This window comes from Xenopus laevis, chromosome 1L (assembly GCF_017654675.1).
Source record: "Xenopus laevis strain J_2021 chromosome 1L, Xenopus_laevis_v10.1, whole genome shotgun sequence".
NCBI classification, from domain to species: Eukaryota; Metazoa; Chordata; class Amphibia; order Anura; family Pipidae; genus Xenopus; species Xenopus laevis.
In genome coordinates this window covers 100,842,891-100,867,027 of record NC_054371.1, presented here as the reverse complement: position 1 = coordinate 100,867,027, position 24,137 = coordinate 100,842,891, and the positions used below count along the sequence as shown (strand labels likewise).

The 24,137-nt window shown below is 41.3% G+C and overlaps 1 protein-coding gene across 5 annotated transcripts in view; it reads left to right on the top strand.

The window, feature by feature from the left end:
• Positions 1 to 24,137, top strand: part of tjp3.L (tight junction protein 3 L homeolog) — a 44,572-nt gene that overhangs the window by 8,551 nt on the left and 11,884 nt on the right. For all 5 annotated transcript variants that reach the window (XM_018249975.2, XM_018249984.2, NM_001096008.1 and 2 more), the window contains 3 exon segments: positions 5,179 to 5,776; positions 17,351 to 17,454; positions 18,491 to 18,659. In XM_018249975.2, coding sequence (XP_018105464.1) covers positions 5,179 to 5,776; positions 17,351 to 17,454; positions 18,491 to 18,659 — 871 coding nt within the window.

Genomic DNA, 24,137 nt, shown 5'->3' with positions numbered 1-24,137 from the left:
GTTTCTTCCTGGAATAAAGAAGAAAAGCCAAACTTTTCCCTTACATCAGGACGTTTGTGAGCTCATCAGAAGTGAATGGGAAGTAATCTCAAGGAAACTTAAAGCTCAAACAAAATTTGAATACCCTGACAGGGGTGGTGAAACTATCAACTCAGACACAGCAGGATCTTCAATTACTGGGGTCATGGATCCTTTCGGCAGCTCGGGCTCCATCGGCACTATTCTCACAACTACTGGGGATTATGACATCTTCAATCCGGTTAGTGGCCTGGGCACATTGGCACATGAGGTTTCTTCGGTACCAATTGATCAAAATGGGGGATTGTCGACCCAGAAATCCTAATTCAAATCGATCAACCCTTGAGAGAAACCATGCAATGGTGTTTCCAGACACACAGTCTACAGGTGTTCCTTTATTTCCAAAAAGATGGGTCACCCTAACACACGATGGATCAGGTAGGGGCGCGGTCCTAGAAGGGAAAGCAGCACAAGGCTGGTGGCAACAGCCCTTATCAGACATGCCCTCGAATGTACTAGAGGTATTTTAGAGGCTCTCACCTTTTTCCAGGAAGAATTATTGGGAAACAGGGTCAAAATCAGAAGCGACAACACTACAGCAGTCGCATACATCAAAAAGCAAGGGGGAACCAGAAGTCTATCAATGCTGTCAGAGATAGAACCAGTGTTTGTTTGGGCGGAAAAACATGTCTCCGAACTAACAGCAGTCCACATTCCAGGAAATCTCAACAGGGAAGCCGACTTCTTATGTCGGAATTCCCTGGATCCCCTCGAACGGCAACTGCACCAGAGGATCTTCAATCAACTGGTAAAGGAATGGGGACATCCTTGCATGGACTTGATAGCCTCAGCGAACAATGCCAAATGCAGGACTTATATTTCCAGAAATCAGGAACCGCAAGCCTCAGCAGTGGATGCCCTAGTACAGCAGTGGCCAGAGAATTTGTTACATCTTTCCTCCTCTTCTTCTGATCCCAAGGATTGTGAAGAAGGTGACGGAGTGCAGAGCAAAAGTCATCAGCATTGCCCCAGCCTGGCCGAGGAGACCATGGTTTCCAACATTCCTGATGTTATCAGTGCGATCTCCATGGAAGTTGCCATTATCAAGGGATCTTCTGTTTCAGGGACCATTTGTTCACCCGGACCCAGGTCGCCTAGCCCTGACGGCTTGGAGATTGATGAAAAGGTCTAGAGGCTCAAGGGCTTTCCAAGGTAGTTGAGGTTCTCATGAACTCAAGAAAGCCAACTATCAAATCAAGATATTGCAGCATTTGGAAAGCTTTTAAAAAGAAGAGGAAGGGCAATGATCCATCTTCATCCTCAGTCTCGGTGACGGAACTCCTTGAATTCCTTCAACAAGGCCTAGACAGTGGGCTAAAGACCAACACCCTCAAAACGCATATTTCAGCTATCTCAGCTTTTTTGGGAATTCGGTGGGCTCTTCATCTACTGGTGGTCAGATTCTTTAAAGCGGCAATCAGATCAAATTCTGTTAGTTCTTCAATTTTTATCAGAACATATTTTTGAGCCAATTCAGGAAGTTCCTATTGGACTGCTGACTTTGAAGACAGTTTTCCTCATAGCAATTTAATCAGCTAAGAGAGTGGGGGAACTACAGGCCTTGAAGTTTGGGGAAGACAGTCCAGTGTTCCTTCAAGAAATGGTCATTCTGAAGTTTGTTTCATCTTTCAAACCAAAGGTGGTCACCAACTTCCATATTAGGGACGAGTTGTCTCTTCCTTCTTTCCAGGTCCATAATCCAGAGGAGGGAGAACATCCTCTACATTCTCTGGATATCGGAAGAGCGGTGAATACATATTGCACAGCGACTCAAGCTTTCAGGAAAACCGACAGATTGTTTCTCCTTCCTGGAGGTAATAGGAAAGGGGAAGCTGCTTCCAAATTAACTATCTCCAAATGGATCAAGTCGGTCATCTCGAAGGCTTATTCTTCCAGAGGATTGCAAGTTCCTACAACCTCAGCTCACTCAACCAGAGGTCAAGCAGCTTCATGGGCAGCAGAAGTTGGTACTCCATTGGAAGTTATTTGCAGAGCGGCTTCCTGGGCATCTCCTAATACTTGTGTCTCGCACTATTGTCTAGACGTGGCTTCAGCAAACTGTGCTCATTTTGGCTGTGAAGTTCTTTCCACTGTCTACTTTGCACATTAATTGCATATTAAACGAATCAAGATAATTTATTCTGGCACATGTTGTGTTGCCCACCGTTTTGTCGAGAAGGTTGCTATATCCCGATCAGTGCTGATATGGAGAGGGCCAGGGAAAAGGGAAAATTGCTACATACATACCGTGATTTTCCTTTCCTGGTACCTCTCCATCTCCATCAGCAGGTTCCCTCCCTAAGTACTATCCGGTTAAAGCTTTTCACAAGACGCGGGTAGGTACCTTGGCTGGATATTTAATTACTTGTGAGAGTGGTTCTTCAATGAGGTGACGGACAGGCTAACCCGATAAGTGCTGATATGGAGAGATACCAGGAAAGGAAAATTACGGTAAGTATGTCGCAATTTTCCCTTATTCCATCCTACTCCAGAAGTTTAAGTGTTGTCCACATTTCGTCTGTAAGGGCAATGACGTATATGGCAGCTTGTATTCCAAGTTTGTCGCAGTGACAAAATTTCAGAAATTCTGTGCCATAGTGGGGGCTGAAAGTTACACATAAACACATAACAATGGCAAGGGATTTCTTTTCATTTTGTTGCTACAACAAAATGCAGGAGCTAAACACTACATGTCATTACCATTAAGGAAAAGGTTTGGCCACAAAACATGAAGAATAAGTGTGGATCAGTCTTAATTATCTGTTGTAATTAATGGGTATTAACTCAGTTTATAGCAGCTGCAGTGCAGTATCCCCTTCCTTTGTACTGCTTACAAAGTAGTACTTGTGCAAAGTAAATTTGCACATAGCAATTTCATTTCTGGCTATATTAACTTGAGATTGACATTTTATTGATTTATTATCAACAAATGTTTTCATTCCATTATTACACAAAATTAAATAAACATTGCCTGGCTACTATAAAACCCCTGATAAATCTAAACTCTGTAAAGAAATTTAAATCTCACATACAGGCAAAAATACCACATATCTCTAGGGTTTGTGTAATAAAATGACATAGGTATCATTTACTTTACCCTAGGGCTCAAGTGCAAAATGGCACAAGAGTGCACTCCTTAGTACTCAGTAAGCATTTCCACCTCGGGTAAGCTGCATTGTACTCCTGGTTGTGCCTGATTAAAAATCTGATATGAATAGCAGAGCACAGCATCCGGTGGCATAGCAGAGCCAGGTCCTTACAGGGGCCTGTTGCAAACTGCTCCTCTGGTAACTAGGTAACTATTCATTCAAGGGTACTTAGCGAGCTTAGCTCTGCTAACTATAGGCCAGTTAGTCTGATGTCAATGGTAGGAAAGCTTTTAGAAGGGTTAATAAAGGATAAGATACTGGACTTTATAGCAAATCATAATACTATGTGTGTGTGCCAGCATGGTTTTATGCGCAATAGATCTTGCCAGATTAACTTAATTTCTTTTTATGAGAAGGTAAGCAGGGACCTTGAATCTGGGATGGCAGTGGATGTGATTTACTTAGACTTTGCTAAAGCATTTGATACAGTGCCATACAAAAGGTTACTGGTTAAATTAAGGAATGTTGGCCTGGAACATAGTATTTGTACCTGGATAGATAACTGGCTAAAAGATAGACTATAAAGAGTGGTGGTAAATGGAACATTTTCTAATTGGACCAGTGTTGTAAGTGGACTACCACAGGGCTCTGTTCTAGGTCCCTTACTTTTCAACTTGTTTATTAATGACCTGGAGGTGGGCATTAACGTACTGTTTCTATTTTTGCAGATTATACCAAATTGTGCAGAACTATAGGTTCCATGTAGGATGCTGCCACTTTGCAGAGTGATTTGTCTAAGTTGGGAAACTGGGCATCAAACTGGAAAATGAGGTTCAATGTTGACAAATGCAATGTTATGCACTTTGGCAAAAATAATATAAAAGCAAGTTATACACTAAATGGCAGTGTGTTGGGAGTTTCCTTAAATGAGAAGGAGCTAGGGTTTTTTGTAGATAACAAGTTGTCTAATTCTGGGCAGTGTCATTCTGTGGCTACTAAAGCAAATAAAGTTCTGTCTTGCATAAAAAAGGGAATTGACTCAAGGGATGAAAACATAATTATGCCTCTTTATAGGTCCCTGGTGAGGCCTTATCTGGAATATGCAGTGCAGTTTTGGACTCCAGTCTTTAAGAAATGAGCTGGAGAGATTGCAGAGACAAGGAACTAAACTGGTTAGAGGGATGGAAGACTTAAATTATGAGGGGAGACTTTCAAGGTTGGGGTTGTTTTCTCTGGAATAAAGGCACTTTTAGACTAGAAGAAAAGAAATTTAATTTGAAGCAACGTAGGGGGTTCTTCACAGTCAGGACAGTGAGGTTGTGGAATGCACTGCCGGGTGATGTTGTGATGGCTCATTCAGTTAATGCCTTTAAGAATGGTTTGGATGATTTTTTGGACAGACATAATATCAAATGCTATTGTGATACTAAACTCTAGTTAGTATAAATATGGGTATAAATAATGTATGTGAAAGTATGGAGGGGTGTGTGTATGGATTTCATTTGGAGGGTTGGACTTGATGGACTTTGTCTTTTTTCAACCCGATTTAACTATGTTACTAGAAGTACTGCCTTCAAAGGGTTTTTTCATAGCAGTACTACCAGAAACTGGCTAGTGGCTTATTGTTAACTGCATTCAGTAGACCTACAAGGTACATAAAAAAACTGCCAAAAAATTTAGCAAATTGTAAATTCAATTTAAATCATAAGCATTTGTAAATACACATCTATCTATCTATTATATAATCTATACAACAACAACAAAAAATCTCCATGCTGCTCTTTTAGCTGCTTTGCCTGCAAGTCCTACCAACTTGTATCCTTTTGTCAATGTCAGCAGCATCTTACAATTATTTAAAAAGTTGTTCATTTACTTGAGAGACTTTTCTTTTGCAGTGGTTTAGGAAATACAAATTGCTAGATGAGATTACAGAGAAGGGGGCCCTTTAAGTTTTTAGGAAGCTTTTAGCACAATGCTTAAACAGTCAGCACATCACTTTCTTTCATTACAGACTGTGAAACGGCCGCGAAAAATTCAGGTTCCTGCTAGCAATTCTATGCATCCAGCTTCTACTTATTCCTCCAATACGCAAAAATTCTCAGAGCCTGTCTTCTCAGATTCCTCAAGAAGAGACAAGGATGATGGGTCAGACTCCCCTTTACCATGGAGAGGGAGATATGAAAGCACAAATCAGGAACCTCCTGAGGACACAGCGAGAGGATATGAAGGGGATTCATCTAGTGGCCGCAGCTCGCAGGGATCTTTCACTCACTCATCTCGTCAAGCCAGACATCGAAGGGGAAGAACCGTTGGTAGTGATGGGGTAGATTATGCAAGGAGGAAGGTAGGAAGGGAAGCAGCTGGTTCAAGCAGCGATACAGGAAGGTGGTCCAGGAGAAGAGAGAGTGGCAGTGATGTGATGGACTCTGGCAGTGAGGCACGTGGATATTACAATAAAAGGAAAGAGTCTGGCAGTGAAGTGGGGGTTTCTGGCAGTGAGATTTACCAAAATGGCCTAGAGCTGATGTCTGGATTCAAGAGACTACCTGTCCAGGATGTGCCGGCCAAACCTATAAAAGCTGTTCTGGTGAAACGTGCAGAAAACCAAGGTAAAGTCTTCCGCAATATGACTCCTTATTCATATAATTTTACCTGTCAAAGAAAAATTGTAGCGAAACTGTAACTTTCCTGTATTCAGACAGCTTGGCACGTTTGCTGTTTTTTAGTAGTTTAAGAATGCCTTTTTTGTTAATTGTCAATCTTGCTTAAACCACCTACTCGCTTTATCCACAATATATGTAAAGTGTTTACTTTTCATTTTTAATCTTCACCTCTTTAAGTTTTCAAAAAATAAGTAACATAGTAGATGAGGTTCAGAGCCGGGCAACTCGGCCAGGCACCCCAGGCAAACTGGCCAGCCACGTCGTCGGCTGAGTGTATGCTCTAGCGCGCATGCGTGAGACTGTGCTTGAGCACGCATGCACGAACCGGCATGCGCACATGCACAGAAGTGCATTTACGCAAAAAAAAGCGCCAGTCGGGGAGAGAGTGGACCGGACATGGGGTAGGCGACAAAGCAGGTACGTGCCTGGCGCCCCCCAGCTTTGTCCCCTAGGCACGTGCCTACTCTGCCTACCCCTAATTCCAGCCCTGATGAGGTTAAAAAAGACACACCAACCAAGTTCAACCTTTTTGTCTTATTAAACCTGCCTAACTACTAAATGATTCAGAGGAAGTAGTTTGTTATGTACTGGGTTTTCATTTTGGTTAGTCATTAAAACAATCTGTCAGTTTCATCTAGATGATTCTACATGGAAAAACATTAGAAAAGTTCCTTTAACTATTTCAGAATTTTTCTCGTTTTAGTTTATAGTATATGTCATATATATACTATATGTCAACTAATCAAGAATTGGTTGCTATTGGTTACAGCAAAGGTCTAACTTTGCACGGTATCAACAAATAAGCCTAACTGTGGGTTGTCAAATTTCGACACTTGTTATTATGGTCAGTGAGTAGTGTTATTTCCAAAACATAGAAGTTGCTGCCAATAGTAAATGCTTTATGATTACTGAAGGTTTCCCTGGGATGCATGTGTTGATAAAAGTCTTTGAATACCTTCTGTTTTAACATGATATGGAGAGTTATATTCTGAAACAATTTGCAATTGGTGTTAATTTTTTATAATTTGTAGTTTTTGATATAGTTTTTATTCAGCAGCTCACCAGTTTTATGCTTTGAATAAAAGACTGGAATATGAATAGGAGAGTCCTGACTAAAAAGATGAGTAACAAAAAGTAGCAATATGTATGCCATTTCACGGGTGTCTGGGCACAACATATAGATGACCACTGGGTCGTTCAAACCATCTCATCAGGTTATAGCCTAGAATTTCACCGCCTACCCCAGAGAGGTTTCTTCATTTCCAGAGTTCCTTCATCATGACAAAAGCAGGAAGCCTTTTTGGCCATAATTCGGTCCTTGCAAGAGTCAGGGGTCATTGTGCCCTTTCCTTCACAGCAGAAGTTTCAAGGCTACTATTCAAACCTTTTCATAGTGCCAAAGAAGGATGGATCATTTCGCCCACCTGAACAAGTGAATCAAATACCACAGATTCAAGATTGAATCAGTTCGATCTGTCATTTGAGCTCTGGAACCAGGAGACTTTTTAGCCTCTCTGGATATATGGGACGCATATCTGCATGTCCCACTTTTCATTTCACGCCAACAATACCTTTCGGAACCAGCACTTCCAATTTGTGGCCCTACCCTTCGGGTTGACATCAGCGCCTCGTGTCTTCACGAAGATCTTGGCATCCATGGCGGCCTTTCTTCGGGTCTGAGGAGTCTTCATCATTCCATACTTGGATGATCTCCTCATCAAGGCAAGGTCCATGAGCCTGGCTGAGCAGAATGTACAACTGACCGTTCAGAATTTGCAGATGTTCGGTTGGTCAATCAACATTCGCAAATCCTGTCTGTCACCATTCCTGGGGCTGCAGTTTCACACAGATGTCCAGAAGATTTTTCTCCCGCCGGAAAAAAGGTCAAGATCTGCAAGGCAATCAACATGCTAAGGACGTCGGAGTGGCTGAATGTTCAGTCATGTATGAGGGTACTGGGTCTCATGGTTTCGACCATGGAAGCAGTACCGTTCTCTCAGTTTCACTTACGACCACTATAGACGACAGTACTGCGACTATGGAAATGGAAGTCTATCTACCAAAGAATAGATCTTCCCAGGCGGACTGGAGCAAGGGAAGACCTTCTTGGAACCATCGTGGCTGATGGTCACGACGGTTGCCAGTCTCATCGGGTGGGGAGCAACCTTCCAAGCATGATCTTCTCGTGGAATTTGGACTTTGGACTTCTAGAGATCAGGGCTATCGCTCTAGCTCTAAGGTCATGGGAACACCTCCTGCGGAACCAGGCAGTTCAGATTCAGTCGGACAATGCCACAGCGGTGGCTTAAATCAACCGACAAGGAGCACAAGAAGGAGACGTGCAAATCGGGAAGTGTCTCGCATTCTGGAGTGGACGGAAAAGGAGAACGTCCAGATCTCGGCTATTCACATTCCCGGAGTGGTCAATGTAGAAGCCGATTTCCTAAGCAGACCTCGACTAGATCCAGGAGAATGGAGCCTGCATCAAAATGCATTCCAGGTACTGACTCTAAGATGGGGAGAGCCAGAGATCAACTTAATGGCGACCAGACACAACCTAAAAGTGCCTAGGTTCTTCGCAAGACATTGAGACTCTCTAGCGGAGGGGGTAGATGCCATGAGAATACCCTGGCAGTTTCATCTGGCGTATGTGTTCCCTCCTCTTCCCATGCTGCCTCGAGTTTTACGAAAGATCGCCAGGGAACCAGTTACAGTCATTCTAGCAGCACCTCGCTGGCCCAGGAGGTCCTGGTATTCAGGTCTTCTTTATCTGTCACTAGAACCTCCAGTAGAGCTACCCTTATTTCCACATCTTCTGTCTCAGAGACCTCTATTTCATCACAAGCCGCAACTCTTCACCTTAATGGGATGGCTTTTGAGGCGTCAGTCTTAAGACAAAAAGGCTTTTCGGAAGAGGTCATACTCGCCATGATCAAGGCTCGCAAGCTGACTAGGTCCAAAGTCTACCACAGGGTGTGGGACTATTACAGAAAATGGTGCCTTTCTGAAGGTTTCATTTTCTTGTTTTCAGTTACCTTGAATTCTACAATCCCTTCAGTCGGGACAGCAAAAGGGACTGAGTTTCTTGAAGGCTCAAGTGTCAGCGCTATCAGTCCTCTTCCAGGAGAGGATAGCAGTTATGGATGATGTGCGCACATTCCTACAGGGAGTGTCACACATCACTCCGCCCTTCAGGCACCCGGAGCCACCTTGGGATCTGAATCTAGTCCTCAATGCTCTTTTGGACAGTCCGTTTGAACCCTTACAAGAGGTGGGATTGGAATTACTTACATGTAAGGTTTTTCTGGTTGAAATTTTGTCAGCCAGTCGAGTGTCAGAACTAGGTGCATTATCCTGTTCAGAGCCCTTTTTGGTCTTTCATGAAGATTGGGCGGTACCTGGATTATTTCCTAAGGTGGTATCCTTTCATATCACAGAAAGACTCACAGAAATGTGGTTATGGCTGAACAAGTTTGCAGGGGAGCAACCTGGTTCCTTCCTACACACATTTGTAGAATTTTATCAATTCAATACTTGCCTGTCTGCAGAAGCAGCCTTCGGCAAGAAGGTGTTGCAGGCGGTAGTTATGTAAAAAAAAAAAGTCTTCCCTCCCTATTGTGGGATGTCTTTGGTACGTCCCCACGGTCCCTGTGTCCCCTTAGACATGTGTCTTGCTACAAGTTCCCTTGGCAGACTTATCACAAACTAAATGTCTAACTGAGCACTTCCCCCAGCAGACTTATCAAATATAGGGGTGGAAATAAAACACACACACATTGATCATCATTAGAGAAGAATAATATATTGTAAGAAAAGTAATACAATACCGATTGAAGACAACGCAACGTCTAGCCGAGCTTCCCTTGGCAGACTTCTGAGAGGAACATCAGCTGGGGGACCCCGGGCCCAAATCAAATACAGCGACTCCCAGAGCACATCAATCGGCCAATGGTCCTTACAAGACCAATTATTCTACACAACACGTCTGCTTGTAGATGAAGTCCCGAAGCCCCCCCAGCTGAGCTCCTTTTTATATTGGTACAATAACAAAGTAATAGATCATTACACATAGACATATAAAATAATAATAATGGCTACATGCCCAGGACATGGCCATGAGAATGACCATGAAAATGGAAATAACCATGTGAATGAAAATAATTGCTGTATATAATTGCTGTGTATTTTGATTATAACTATGTGAATAAGATATGAGCTTCCTCCTTAATAAACATACCTATATGTTTATGAGTCTATTCCCTGTTCTCCTGCTAATGACTGAATAACTCAACTCCAGTTGTTCCCTGGTCTCCTGCTAATATCAGTACATCCATTTTACAACTAAGGAGCCATATTGAATGCACTTGATCACATTCACATTCATACATGGCCTGCCATGTCACATTTGTATCACATTCGACCCTTGATCAATTGCATTCAATAGAATCTCACACGACCCTCGGTTGTTGAAATACAAGCGAGAGACTTCACAACATATGAAAATCAATGATATCAATATTGGATGTACTACCAAATTATATTTCCTACTTTCCTACTATCGAAGATTATGGTAACTGTAACTATACCACTAAATAATTGGGTTATAATCTACAGTCTGGTCATTTCCCTATGGGACCAGACTGTAAATTATATCCTTATAAACGGCGCGTTCTGACGTCGGAACGCGCCGTTTATTGGGTCAGCACTTCCTCTGCTGCTCACCACTTCCGTCTCCCTGCAGCTTTACTGTACCTCCGCTCTTGCCCTCTCCCTTCTGACTGCTGGGATTAAATCGTACTAACTCACGCAGCGCATACGGCATGGAACGCTCCTCTCCCCAGAGCCAAAACTCTAAGCCCCAGGGAGCGGAGATGTCAGGCAGTGAGTGCCGTCTAAGGAGGCGGCCTTTGACCTAATTCCCTCCCCCTCCTGTTAGGAGCAGCGCCGCTGTTTAGTGACTGCTGCAGCCTCACGCAGAGTTCGGGCTGCCAAATAGCCCTGCTGCAGGGAGGCTCTTTAAGAGCAGCAGCAGCAGATAAACTTGTGCTCCAGAAACACAAATCAATGGGGAATGATCAGTGCCTCTCTCCCTCTTCTGCCCCTCCCACACCCTGTCACTCTTCAGTCTTGGAGACTGGGTGGGTGGGGAGACAGAGTGTGGACGTCACAGCTGTGCTGCACCGGCACGCCCCCCTCCCCTCTGCTTCGCTGGCTGGAGTCAGACTGTGTGACTGCCCTGTGTGGAGTCTGGGGAGACAGAGTGTGGAGGTCTCGGCTCACGAGACTTGAACAGAGAGACTGCCTACTGCAGTGTGCCACCACCCACCATGACCTCATGGTAAGCCTCAGTCAGTCTGTGTAGGAGTCTTCTCTCCCTCAGCACTCACACAGGCACACCCCTCCACAACTTCCCTTCTCTCTCTGAAACTTTAGATTATAATGAAAAATGTACCCCCTACTTGAAATTTATAAAGATATTAAAAGTCACCTCGGAGTTATGTGACCTGTATAAAAGCACTCGGCCTGCGGCCTCGTGCTTTTATATGGTCACATAACTCCTCGGTAACATAATATCTTTATAAATTACAGTAGGGGGTACATTATCCACTATATATAGTATACCTATAAGTATATACTTAAAAAGTTATACTTTTTTGTTGCTTTGGGGTACACATAGATATTAGTGAGGGTAAGCATTGAATTATGATCAGACAAAATATCACAACCAAAACTACTTCTATAACTGTTTGAACCCAACCTCCCACATCAGGGATCCAACTAGTAAGCAAGTCCCACCAACCTTCATCCTTATGTTCAGTGATGTTAGTGACTAAATTATGTAGAATACCTAATTGTTGGTTAATGGCATGAGAATGGTCAGAAAGGTTAAAACAACACATACCCTTAAAATATTGACAACCATGGTTATGCTTAAAAAGCAAATAATCAATGGCAGCCCTATTTTGTAGTACTGCATTTCTAATATCTCCAAAATCTGCTAAGAGACTAGCAATAGCTTTACTGGTAGCATTTATACTCTTGACTATAATACAAGCAATCTTATTAATTTGACGGCCTTGATATATGGTTAACCCAGGTATTGCAACCAGTGAAGCACCTAAAGCTATAATTTCTGATTTATCAAACAAATGTAAGTCTGATTCACAATCAGATGGGAGTGGCTCATACGATGCCTTTCTTTTAAAGCGATGTATGGTCTGATCTTGTAATATATGGCTTGTAGGGATAGTTAAACTAAGTCTGGTAAGTGCACAAGGCCCTCCAGAAATATTGGCTGGAATATAAGTAAAGGAAATGTTTCCACAAGAAAAGAACCATCCTTTTGGCAATGGGACATACTTATCTAGACTGGGAGAGAGGATTGTATGATTACACAACATATTAGTAGTAATGTTATTACATTCCCTTATAGTTCTAGAACATACTGGTGGTTTGGGTCTTTTAGTATCAATCTTTGCCTGAATACATGCAGGAATCTTTTCACTATCACAAGTCATATTATAACACACATCTGCTGCAGTTATATGGTGAGTGATCAAAGAAAGAAAACTTTTTTTCATTTTTCTTGTAGCATTCTGATCTGCAACATATGCATAAACAGGTATATAAGTTTCAGTATCTGAGTCCTCAACATTTGAGTCATTATATTTTCTTTGAAATGTTGCTGTCAAAACTGTTGTGGGTGTGGGGATGGCAATAAAACAAGTCTCAATTAGTTCACCAGCACTTAGGACATCCTTTAAGCACATGTAGCTAGTGTTCAATACATCTTTAGCCATATACTCCCACAAATTGTCCCCTCGCAAAGACAGTGCCCTTTTAGATCTCTCTCTGCTCCCATTGAGCTGATCGGATGATTGTGCACACCATGGCAGATCCTGCGGTTGATACACACAGGTAGTAGTCAGCATGACAATCAGGAACACAAGTCCTGCCAAAATAAGAACTTGACAAACCCGACCTCCATTTCCTGGAGCAAAGACTGGGTAGGGCCACAAGATAGTTGATCGTCCTGGGAATCCAACCACCATTTTGGGAAAGAGTTTTTCAGTCCTCATAGGTAAGACTTCTTTTTCATTTAATGTTGATCTGTAAAAAGATACAGTTTATTATTCTCGTAAATAACATTTTTCTATTGGGACATAATCCCATTTCTCTTGACCTGGTCTGATTACTAATACAACATTATCTTTTCCTGCTGCAATTACTTCAGCAGGTTCTGGTTGTTTATTTGGGTGCTGTATCCAAATTTTTGCACCACTTTGAATTCCCGTAGCTCCAAAACCTTTATCACCTCTTATTGTTAATACAGTTGGAGGATTTCCTTTATTTATTGGCCCATGATAGACTGGCATAATGATTATTTGAGCAATACGGTCTTTTGCTTGTATAAGTAAATCAGTATCACTTGAATTCAGTAAAATTACTTTGATTTCTCCTTGATAATCTGAATCAATAACTCCTCCTAATACCTGAATACCTTTAATAGCCAATCCTGACTGGCACAAATTAATCCAAAATGTTTTTGAGGAATTTGAATTCTTATTCCTGTTTCAATAATTTGAACTTGTTGTGGAGCAACTGTATTTGCTGCATAAGCATGCAAATCTAAACCTGCAGCATCTGGCGTTGCTCTGTAAGGGGCCATGCTAATCTATTTGCCATATTTGACCAGGTAATTTACCCCTTGCAATCTGTCCTTTCATAGTATGTGGTATTGGTCTATGCTGTGTATGTTGGCATATGGGACATTCTGAAATCACTGTTCTAATGATATCATATGGAATACCTATTCCCAGTGATTGCGCCCATCTATACGTGGCTTTTTCTCCTAAGTGTCCACTTTTCTGATGTGCCCAGGAAGCCAAACCTTTAAGGTCTATATCATCAATGGGCTGGGTCTCTGCTTCAGCAACTTTTGCTTTTTCATCTGTAATAGAGTTGAATAAATGTTCTAATGAATCAATAGGACAATGCGCATCAACATGAAATACAGTAACATTTGTTTTAAATACAATATCCCATATCTCCTGCCATAAATCCTTACCACAGATTTCTTTTGCGTGAACTGTCCTGGGATGTTTTTGCCAAGTAGGCAACAAGGTAGTTAACCCATTAGCTACCGACCACGAGTCTGTGTATAGATAACACTCTCCTAAATTTTCTTGCTTTAAAGTTTGAAAAACAGCATATAATTCTGCATACTGACTGTTTTGACTAACTCTGGTATTGTATCAGTTATCTCTTTATGCCCTCCCGGAATTCAGTATTGTTTCATTCTCACAGTCTTAACAGCTGGAGGTAAGTCCACGGGAGGCATTTTTAACCGACCAACTATAACAGTATTTACATATTTACAATTACGAACACCAAACTGATATCGGCCATCAGGCAAATCTAATTGCATTCCTTTTAATATATCTATACCTATTATGTGTTCTTTAATAGGTACAATCAACACAGAATATTTCTTTTTAGGAAGTTGTCCAATTTTTAATTCAACCATAGCCTGTACACCAAGGGTTTGTTTTCCCCCCAATCCAGTAATAGTGACTTGTTGCCCTTTATAATATTTTGGATTCCCAGCAATTATAGTGGCCTCCGCTCCCGTATCAACTAGGGCTTGTACTTTTTGTATATTTCCATTTTTCCAATATATATTTAAATTAACGTACGGGTGGTCATCTACATGCTGTATACGCCCTATTACTGGAGCTTGACCTGATCCCTAATCTGATTTAAATCGCTGAGCCTGAGACAGATCAGCCCAGGGATATATCCCTTTTGACTCTTCACTCAACTCTTGTGCTTTTAATCCAGTAGAGGTCGTAACATCCTCTTTATCTTGTTTTCCCACACTTTTATTTTGATTTTTATGCAAGCCCCGTTTTTTGTACAATCTCCACATTTCCAAAGTATCTATTCCATCTATCTCGTCTATTGGGACTCCATCTCTCATTAGGGCATTAAACATGTCCCTTCTGGGGACTCTATCACCAAAATTTCCCTTCTGACTGTTATCCTTTTTATTATCCCTGTCCTTGTACTTATCCTTGGGACCCCAATCTCCTTGATCTCCAAGCTCTCGAATGGACTCAATAACATGCTGTAAAGGCTGCCCTGTCTCATTAACGAGCAGCGTCTTAATAACATTTTTATATGCTGGCGGAGCAAGCTTAATCATTTTGTTTCTAATTTGTACAGTTAAGGGAGTATCCAGTACTTGATCTGCTTGCCCAACAAATACTGCAGTTTTCATACCTTCCTCTTTTATTCGCTGTACACAATCCCTCAAAGTATACCAAAATTTATCATTAGCCGGCCAACCTGACTCCATCTGATAACGCCTGGATGCACCACGAGCAGCCAATGCTAACATCGAGGACATATTTGCATCCTGAAAATTACGAAACTCATCCTGCACAGTTGCCTCATTAGACAATAAACAGAACTTACGTGAGTCTCCATTATCCAAATTAACTCCTGCAGCCCCTCCCTCATATAACCGCACTAGCCAGGATATGAGGGGCTCTGATGATCTTTGTTTAAACCTATCATGTAAATCTGTTACTTCTTGCTGTGTAAAATCTTCTAAGGTGGTAGTATTTACTACCCACCTGGCGCATTTACTGCTTTTCTCCGCTCAATTGGTTTGGCTACAGCATGAAACTCATTTGAGTACTGTTGTCGGTTTTCACACAGGGTTTCCCTATCATCCTCTGATTCATCACTAGTATCCCAAATATTGCCATCCCACTCATCTGGATCCCAATCAACTCCTGCCTTAGAAATTAGTTTGGATACTTTCTTCATATTAATTTTTCCTTTACGCTTTCGATATTTATACTTTGCACATCGCACAGCGGCCGTTTCGGCAACTTGCTGATACGTGTCAGCTTTATCCATTAATAATCTATTTTGGCACTGCAACATTGTAACCCGACTCTGTAAGTCAAGTATTTCTTTTTCAAACTGAGAAATACGTGCTTTTAACTCTGAACAATCACTATGCTGCTTGCGATACGCAGACAACAAAATCCACCCCCGTCTTCCTAAAGCACACAACTCCTGTCCTTTTTCAAAGGGTACTTTCTCTAAACATGTAACTACGTTAATTGGACTAGCATCTTTCAATTGATGCACCCAATCCTCACACAATCCTGCACCTTTAGACCACTCAGTGGCAATAATTTTACATGAAGTATCATCCCAACCAGGGATATCTACAATATTTACAGCTTTCCCCACAATGCTATTATTCTTTCTCTTAAACATTTTATCTTATTCTCGAACCCCGCTCCTGGTACCAAAATGTCTTGCTACAAGTTCCCTTGGCAGACTTATCACAAACTAAATGTCTAACTGAGCACTTCCCCCAGCAGACTTATCAAATATAGGGGTGGAAATAAAACACACACACATTGACCATCATTAGAGAAGAATAATATATTGTAAGAAAAGTAATACAATACCGATTGAAGACAACGCAACGTCTAGCCGAGCTTCCCTTGGCAGACTTCTGAGAGGAACATCAGCTGGGGGACCCCGGGCCCAAATCAAATACAGCGACTCCCAGAGCACATCAATCGGCCAATGGTCCTTACAAGACCAATTATTCTACACAACACGTCTGCTTGTAGATGAAGTCCCGAAGCCCCCCCAGCTGAGCTCCTTTTTATATTGGTACAATAACAAAGTAATAGATCATTACACATAGACATATAAAATAATAATAATGGCTACATGCCCAGGACATGGCCATGAGAATGACCATGAAAATGGAAATAACCATGTGAATGAAAATAATTGCTGTATATAATTGCTGTGTATTTTGATTATAACTATGTGAATAAGATATGAGCTTCCTCCTTAATAAACATACCTATATGTTTATGAGTCTATTCCCTGTTCTCCTGCTAATGACTGAATAACTCAACTCCAGTTGTTCCCTGGTCTCCTGCTAATATCAGTACATCCATTTTACAACTAAGGAGCCATATTGAATGCACTTGATCACATTCACATTCATACATGGCCTGCCATGTCACATTTGTATCACAACATGGGAGAAAAGGAGATTTATGTACTTACAGTTAAATCCTTTTCTCTCCAGTCGTAATGGAGACATGGGCTTCCCTCCCTGAACTTTTTTCTGTTGTGTTGAGAGATTATTATTGCGTTTATTAGTTTGGTTACTTGTTAAAAAACTGGTCCCCTTCCAGGGTAGCAGGGGATAAAGGGACAGTAGGAGGGTGCAAAGTTCTGATGTAATCAGTGTCCTGGGAGGGTACTTTACCCCACGGTCCCTGTGTCCCCTTACGACTGGAGAGAAAAGGATTTAACGGTAAGTACATACATTTCATTTATATTGTCATGTAGATGTTATTGTACTCCAGTTGCTCTTCTGTGTTAGCTTAACTCATTTTTTTTTTGGATACTTTTTCATTATTATTTCTAGCTGGATTTACACATCAGACCTTTCTCTCCATCTCCTCACAGAATACGGTCTAAAATTGGGTAGTCAGATCTTCATAAAGCACATAACAGAAAGTGGATTGGCAGCTCAAGAGAAGGCATTACAAGAAGGAGACCTTATTCTGAAGGTAAACGGGATATCATGCAACTTATGTTTATTACAGATATATATTCAAAAGATACAGCAATGTCTTCATATATGTTGCTCTGTTACCTGCTTCCAGCATAATAGGCAGTCAAAATTCTAGCCTTTTCTGTTACTTTATACTAATATGAAGAGTATATTTTATCATAGAATAAAAATTAGCGTTTAAGCCTCGTCTGGAAAAAGCTACTAAAACTGCAAACTTGTAGCATGGCAATTAGGGACCAATCAGTGCTATTTTGAGAATTTATGGATGGGGTGCTTCTTTTGGTGATGTTTACATAGTCCATAGGTGAACATCATTATGTATATATATTATGTATATATAAAACTGGATCTAGACAGGATCAATTTCTGCCCCTGTAGGCCAATGAGTTGGTGGCATATAACCAGATATATAATATACATATAAGAAGGGCACTGTTTCCATCCCAGACATTGAAAAGGGTGACTCCTGTAGGTTTTCTGTTGTAGTCATCCCTTGGTACGTATTTGCACATACCTGCGAGTGGGTCGATTGTATTTTATATGTCTCAAACACATTGCTAATAAAATTTTTGAGTGGAATCACTATGGGATGGACATCCTGTTGGGATGTTGCTTCACTGTTAAATATGAGTGCTTTCCAATAAAAAAACCCACTTCATTTAAGATATTTGTGTATTGCACACTAGCACTTTGCCAAAGGCTAGGGACCCAACTGAAACATTATTTTTTTTCTTAAATAAATCAACTGTTGGATTCATGTCTTGTGGCTTATTAATCTTATACAGTATATATTATAATTGTATGAAAGCACATGACTAGTGCTCAAAATATATAAATCCTGGTGATCTTCTTTATTATATAATGTGGGCTGCATTCAATGTGCATCCTAGAGGACTCAAAACTTCATCTTAATTCAGCAGCAGTTTTTTTCAACATTAACCATAAATAGGTTACTATAAACATCTTTTTATTTGCATTCTTTAAACTATGTCTGTATATGAAGTTGTACATTTATTTTGTTCTTCCTTCAGATTAACGGGGTGACAAGTGAGAATATGTCATTGGCTGACACTCGGCGACTCATTGAGAAGTCAAGGGGCAAACTTACTCTTACCGTTTTGAGAGACAATCGTCAGTTTCTCGTTAACATCCCAGAAGTGAGAGATAGTGAGAGTGAGGACAGAAGCTCTCCTCGAGAGGGTAAGAGTTGAATAGATCTATTGTATTATTATCAGAAACTAGACAATCACCGTCCTTCTAGAGATATACTATGCTTTGTCTCCCAGGCAATTAATAGCTCAATGGGCTTGGAAGCATGGATTTTTACATAGTAAAATTGTAGTTAAATTACGTTTCGTCAGAAACCACTAGGCTCTGAGGGGGGAGCTTAATAATTTTGTTGAGGGGGGCCCTGATAATTTTGTTGTATGGGGCCCCACGATTTCTGATGGCACCCCTGAATCTAGGCATTGGGAGACCAAACTCATGGCCTTTTTAGCTGGTGTTGACGTGCCACAAATAACTACTTCATGACCAATCTAAATCTTCTCCAGTGTTGGTGACAAAACATTTGAAAATACCTTTGCCAAGTCAATGTGAATTGCTACCGATACAGCATTTAAATCTCTGAGGGCTGAACTCCACGTGCGGCTTGTTCCGATCCGACACTATGAGAGGAAGTGGACACGATGAGACAGATGCGCTGAATATAATGTAAGCAACAGGAATGTGTGACCTGCAAGCTGCATGCATCCGGCACGTCACGACTGGTGGATGTGAACGCCGCACGTTGCGTCTTCATCCAACAGTCGTGTCAGATGCACGCAGCTTGTAGGGTCAACATGCGTAATACTTACATTATATTCAGCGCATCTGTCTCGTTGCATCCGCTTCCTCTCATCGCGTCGGATCGGAACACGCCGCACAATGTAACCTTTAGAATTCTTTGTGTCACAGAATGTATATTCTGCGATCTGCAGCACTGCCGGGTTGAGGAGTGGAGGAGCAGTTTAGCCCCCCGCTCGTTTCCCTGCCCCTAGGCAACAAGCAAAGTGGGGGATCGAGTGGCCTCTGGGATACAATCACCCAGGGGCCACAAGGCAGCAGAAGGCATGTGAATTCTATGTGTCCTGCTGTTGCCTGCCCTTCCTGGGCCCACGGTGCCACCCCTCCACCCACCGAATCCTGGGCCAAGTCTTCTGCCTCCTCTTCCAGCTCCCCCAGCTGCTATCCAGGTTAGTCTTACACTTACACACACACACACACACGTATTACACATATACACACACACAAACATACATTTTTGGGGATCGGGGGAGTCACACACATTCACAGCACTTGCATACACTTGCACACACCCACACATAATAGGCAATTTGCTAAGTGCATAGTACATACGTACTTACACTATTTTGTGGCTTTTTATTTTTCTTATCACATCATCTGTTTTTTTGCCTGAAAAAACGTTTTATTGCCAATAGCGTATTCAATAACCGTATGTGCAATACCCTTTGTATATCTAGTATAGGTCAATCTAAAAAAACAACTGGACTTGCTGAGTAATCAATGAAGACGTTTCACTACTCATCCGAGCAGCTTCTTCAGTTCAACTGACTGGTGTGGGAAGTTTTTGGCATATAAACTCTTCCACTAATCCATTTATAATGGCACATTGTAACTCTTCAAAGAGGTGACATCTGAAGAAATTCACAGAGGTGTTGATTCTGTGTAGTTGTGATAGGATTATCCAATGTGTCATGCAACTCCTAGATACAGGTGTTACTTGTGAGAGTTGCATGAATTGATGTGTGAAGTGTTCTGAATCAGCCGGGGTACAGATGTTAGAACAGCATTGTATGTAGCAGACAAGTGGTGTCGAAGGCCCCCGCCTCTGTTCAGAGATGGTCTCTCCACCTTGACATGAATCGCCTCTTTCACGCCTCGTTCAAACCAGCGGTCTTCTTTATCCAAGATTCGGACCTTGCTATCTTCAAAGGAGTGGCCCTTGACTTTTAAGTGTAGAAAGACAGCTGAGTTTTGCCCTGTAGAGTTCTCCCTCCTGTGCTGAGCCATTCGCTTGGAGAGCAGTTGTTTTGTCTCCCCAATGTATAGATCTGTGCATTCCTCGCTACACTGGACTCCGTATACCACATTGCTCCGTATACCACATTGCTCCGTATACGGAGTCCAGTGTAGCGAGGAATGCACAGATCTATACACAGAATGCTGTTCTAACATCTGTACCTCGGCGGATTAAGAACACTTCACACATCCATTCATGCAACTCTCACAAGTAACACCTGTATCTAGGAGTTGCATGACACATTGGATAATCCTATCACAACTACACAGAATCAACACATCTGTGAATTTCTTCAGATGTCACCTCTTTGAAGAGTTACAATGTGCCATTGTAAATGGATTAGTGGAAGAGTTTATATGCCGAGAACTTCCCACACCAGTCAGTTGAACCAAAGAAGCTGCTCGGATGAGTAGTGGAACGTCTTCATTGATTACTCAGCAAGTCCAGTTGTTTTTAGATTGACCTACAGTATACTAGATATACCAAGACCTGGATGAATGAAAATCTTCATAGTCAATACCCTTTGTATGTTGTTTCGGTGATTTTTAGCCATTTTATTTCATTTTCAGATCTGCATAGGTGTTATTCGCTTTTTTCTTTCCATAAAACCTTTTTAGCCAACCTAAAATATTCAAACTGTGATTCTGACTGCTGATTACACTAGGTCAAAAAAGCATTTATTTTTGTGGTTTTATTGGATTTTAGTGATTTTATTGCATTTTGCACTGTTCTTTGTTACTTTGTTTTGCCCATTTAAATTTTGTCTGCTATATTTCCATTTGGGGGTCTCTGTTTGCCACATAGTTTGGTATATCTATGCATATTGAGCATCAAAGTGTTCAGTAGACCCCTGGAGTTCATATTTAGGATGTTTTATCTTGATACATTACAAAAGGGGAGGCATATAATGGGGTAAAATGCAAGCTTTATAGTTTGGTAGTTTGCAATAGAAAGATGTATTTACCCATTTTGGATTTGTCAGAATGGCTTTCTAGGGTCTTACTACTGTTATGGGGTTTTATGGCACATAATCCAAACTGGGTGGATTATGTGCCAAGCGAAATTGTGCTCACTGTGCTAGAAAAGTTTAAAAACTGGAAATTCGGCTTTTTGCCACCCCGGTAACTCCTCAGACTGCCGTCTGAGGCATGGTGCCATATTATTTCCATAATATAAACACATATAGTAGAAACATTTCATGCATGAAAATACAATGTGCATAGGTTTCCTAAGTATGTGGCCTGCAGGATCCCCAAAATGAAGTCCACCTACTGCACAATTAACATATTTACTGAATTTTATGTAGGGTAAAGCTACAAAAAAGTATGCTAACCCCAGAAAGTCATATATTTTTGGAAAGTACTAATTTCCCCAAATCCAAAATAGGTTAATATGTCTTTATACTCCAGAGTACCAAGCTGCAAAGCCTTCCTAAATTTGTCGGTTTTGATGAAATTTTTAAAAATCACCTCAAAGCTTCCACTTTGCAGCATCTTTTCTCCCACATATCATTAGGTACCAAGATACATTTGAAGGCCAGGGGACCACTGAACAGTTTGATACCCAATGTGTAAAGGTGACAAGTAAGGGCCCACAAAATTTACCTTGTGCATACTAATCTGATGGTTTATATGTACACTAATTCATGAACACACCAGCAAATTTACGTTTGTGGTATAAACTCCAAAAACATACGGCAACCCCTGAAAACCATATATTTTTTTCAAAATGGGAAAATATGTCTTTGTATTTCAAAGTAACAAACTGCAAAGTTTTCCTAAAGTTGTCCTCAAAATGGTGCAATTTGCCACATTACTCTCATTCAATGTTATATATACAAAAGCAAATCACCCTAAATATGAACGCCAGAGGTCTACTCTACATTTTTATGCACAGTATGCATAGATTTACCAAATAATGTGGTTATGTACCGACCCCATAATGGTGTATATGAAGTTTCTCGCCTGTCAACTCAGCTGCTGCAATTAGAGTCCCCTGACTGCGTATTATGTGTTCTAAGACCCCCTAACTGTACAAAGACTCCGCAAAAACCATATATTTTTGTAAACTACACATTCTAACAAATCAAAAATAGGTAAAGGTGTCTTTCTACACCAAACTACCAAAGTTTTTCTAAACTTAGAAGTTTTTATAACATTTCTGAAAATCGTCAAAAACTGTTGCAATATTCCCATTTATCTCACACATAGTTTTTATATACAAAAGCAAATCACATTAAATATGAACACGAGAGGTCTACTGAACACTTTAATGCCCAATATGTACAGATTTACCAAAGTATGTGGTTTTGTACAGACTCCAAATGAAAAAAAGTGCATTTTAATTCTCTCTGCTGCCAACTCGGCTACTGCAAATAGAGCCCCCTGACTGCGTATTATGTGACATAAGACCCACTAACGTACAAAGACCCACAGAAAACCCATATATTTTTGGAAAGTACACATAATGACAAATCAAAAATAGGTAAAACCGTCTTTCTACACCAAACTAGCAGTTTTTATGAGATTTCTGAAAACTGCCTAAAAATGTTGCTGATCTGTCAGCTTAAATAGAGGCAAAAAATGGTAAAATGAATAAGTAAAAAAAAAAAAACAACCTGCTTGTGAGTTCTTTGTGAACACTTCTAAAAGTTGTGTGTATATGCGGTGTAGAGGACACCAGGGCTTGACGGGAGGTGTATTTCTCCATTATTTGCGCTGTGGTCCCTTTGAGCAGTGTGTGTCAGGGAAGGAGTCTGGGGATTATTTGGCAGCAACACTAGTTGCTGTGTTTTCTTCGTTTTTCAGGGCCCGGACTGTGGAATGGGAGGGAAGCTACAGGGTGAGCCTTTCTATTCCACCCAGGTACACACCTTGCTTTTACTGCAGCAGATTGATACTCTGCATAAGGAGGAGGCACAGGGGCAATTAGAGGAGAGCATGATGGTGCCTGCAGCGGGTGAGCTGCAAGTCTTTCTACAGGTTGTTAAAAAGAACTAAAACAAAAACCCTTGTGTACAAAGGACTGTGAAAGAAAGCTGGCTAATATTGGGCAGTGGGGGTTTTGTTGTTTGACCAGGCCTACTTTACTTTGAGAAAACCAAAGGAATTTCATATGCTGAAGTAAGCTGTGTGTGTGTTATATTTTCATTTACTTTCTGCTGAGGAAAAGCTACTGTTTTGTTCAGTTTCTAAATAAATTGACTTTTCTCTAAGAAACAGTGTACTGCGTGCTGGTTGTGATTCCCCCTCAGTATTATAGTGGGCAAACGTACAAAGAAAAAAGAAAAGGAATCTTTACTAAAATGTGTGTGTAAGAGTGTGTTTAAATAAGGCCACTTATTGTTCCTGGAGCAGGAGGGACAATGTCATCACTGGAGTGGTTCTGGAGGTCCGTGCCTGCAGAGTGTTGTGCAGCAGGAAGTGCATGGGAGGTACTGGGGAAGAAAGAAGTCAGGCAGCACAGCAGATCGCGTTGCAGGACTGACATGACAGCCTCCCCAGTCTCATTGCTGAGGTGGCTGTCACTGCTGCACACTCTCTGGGGAGGCGGCTGAAGCCACCAATGCAGAGTGAACCACTCTCCTGCATAATAAT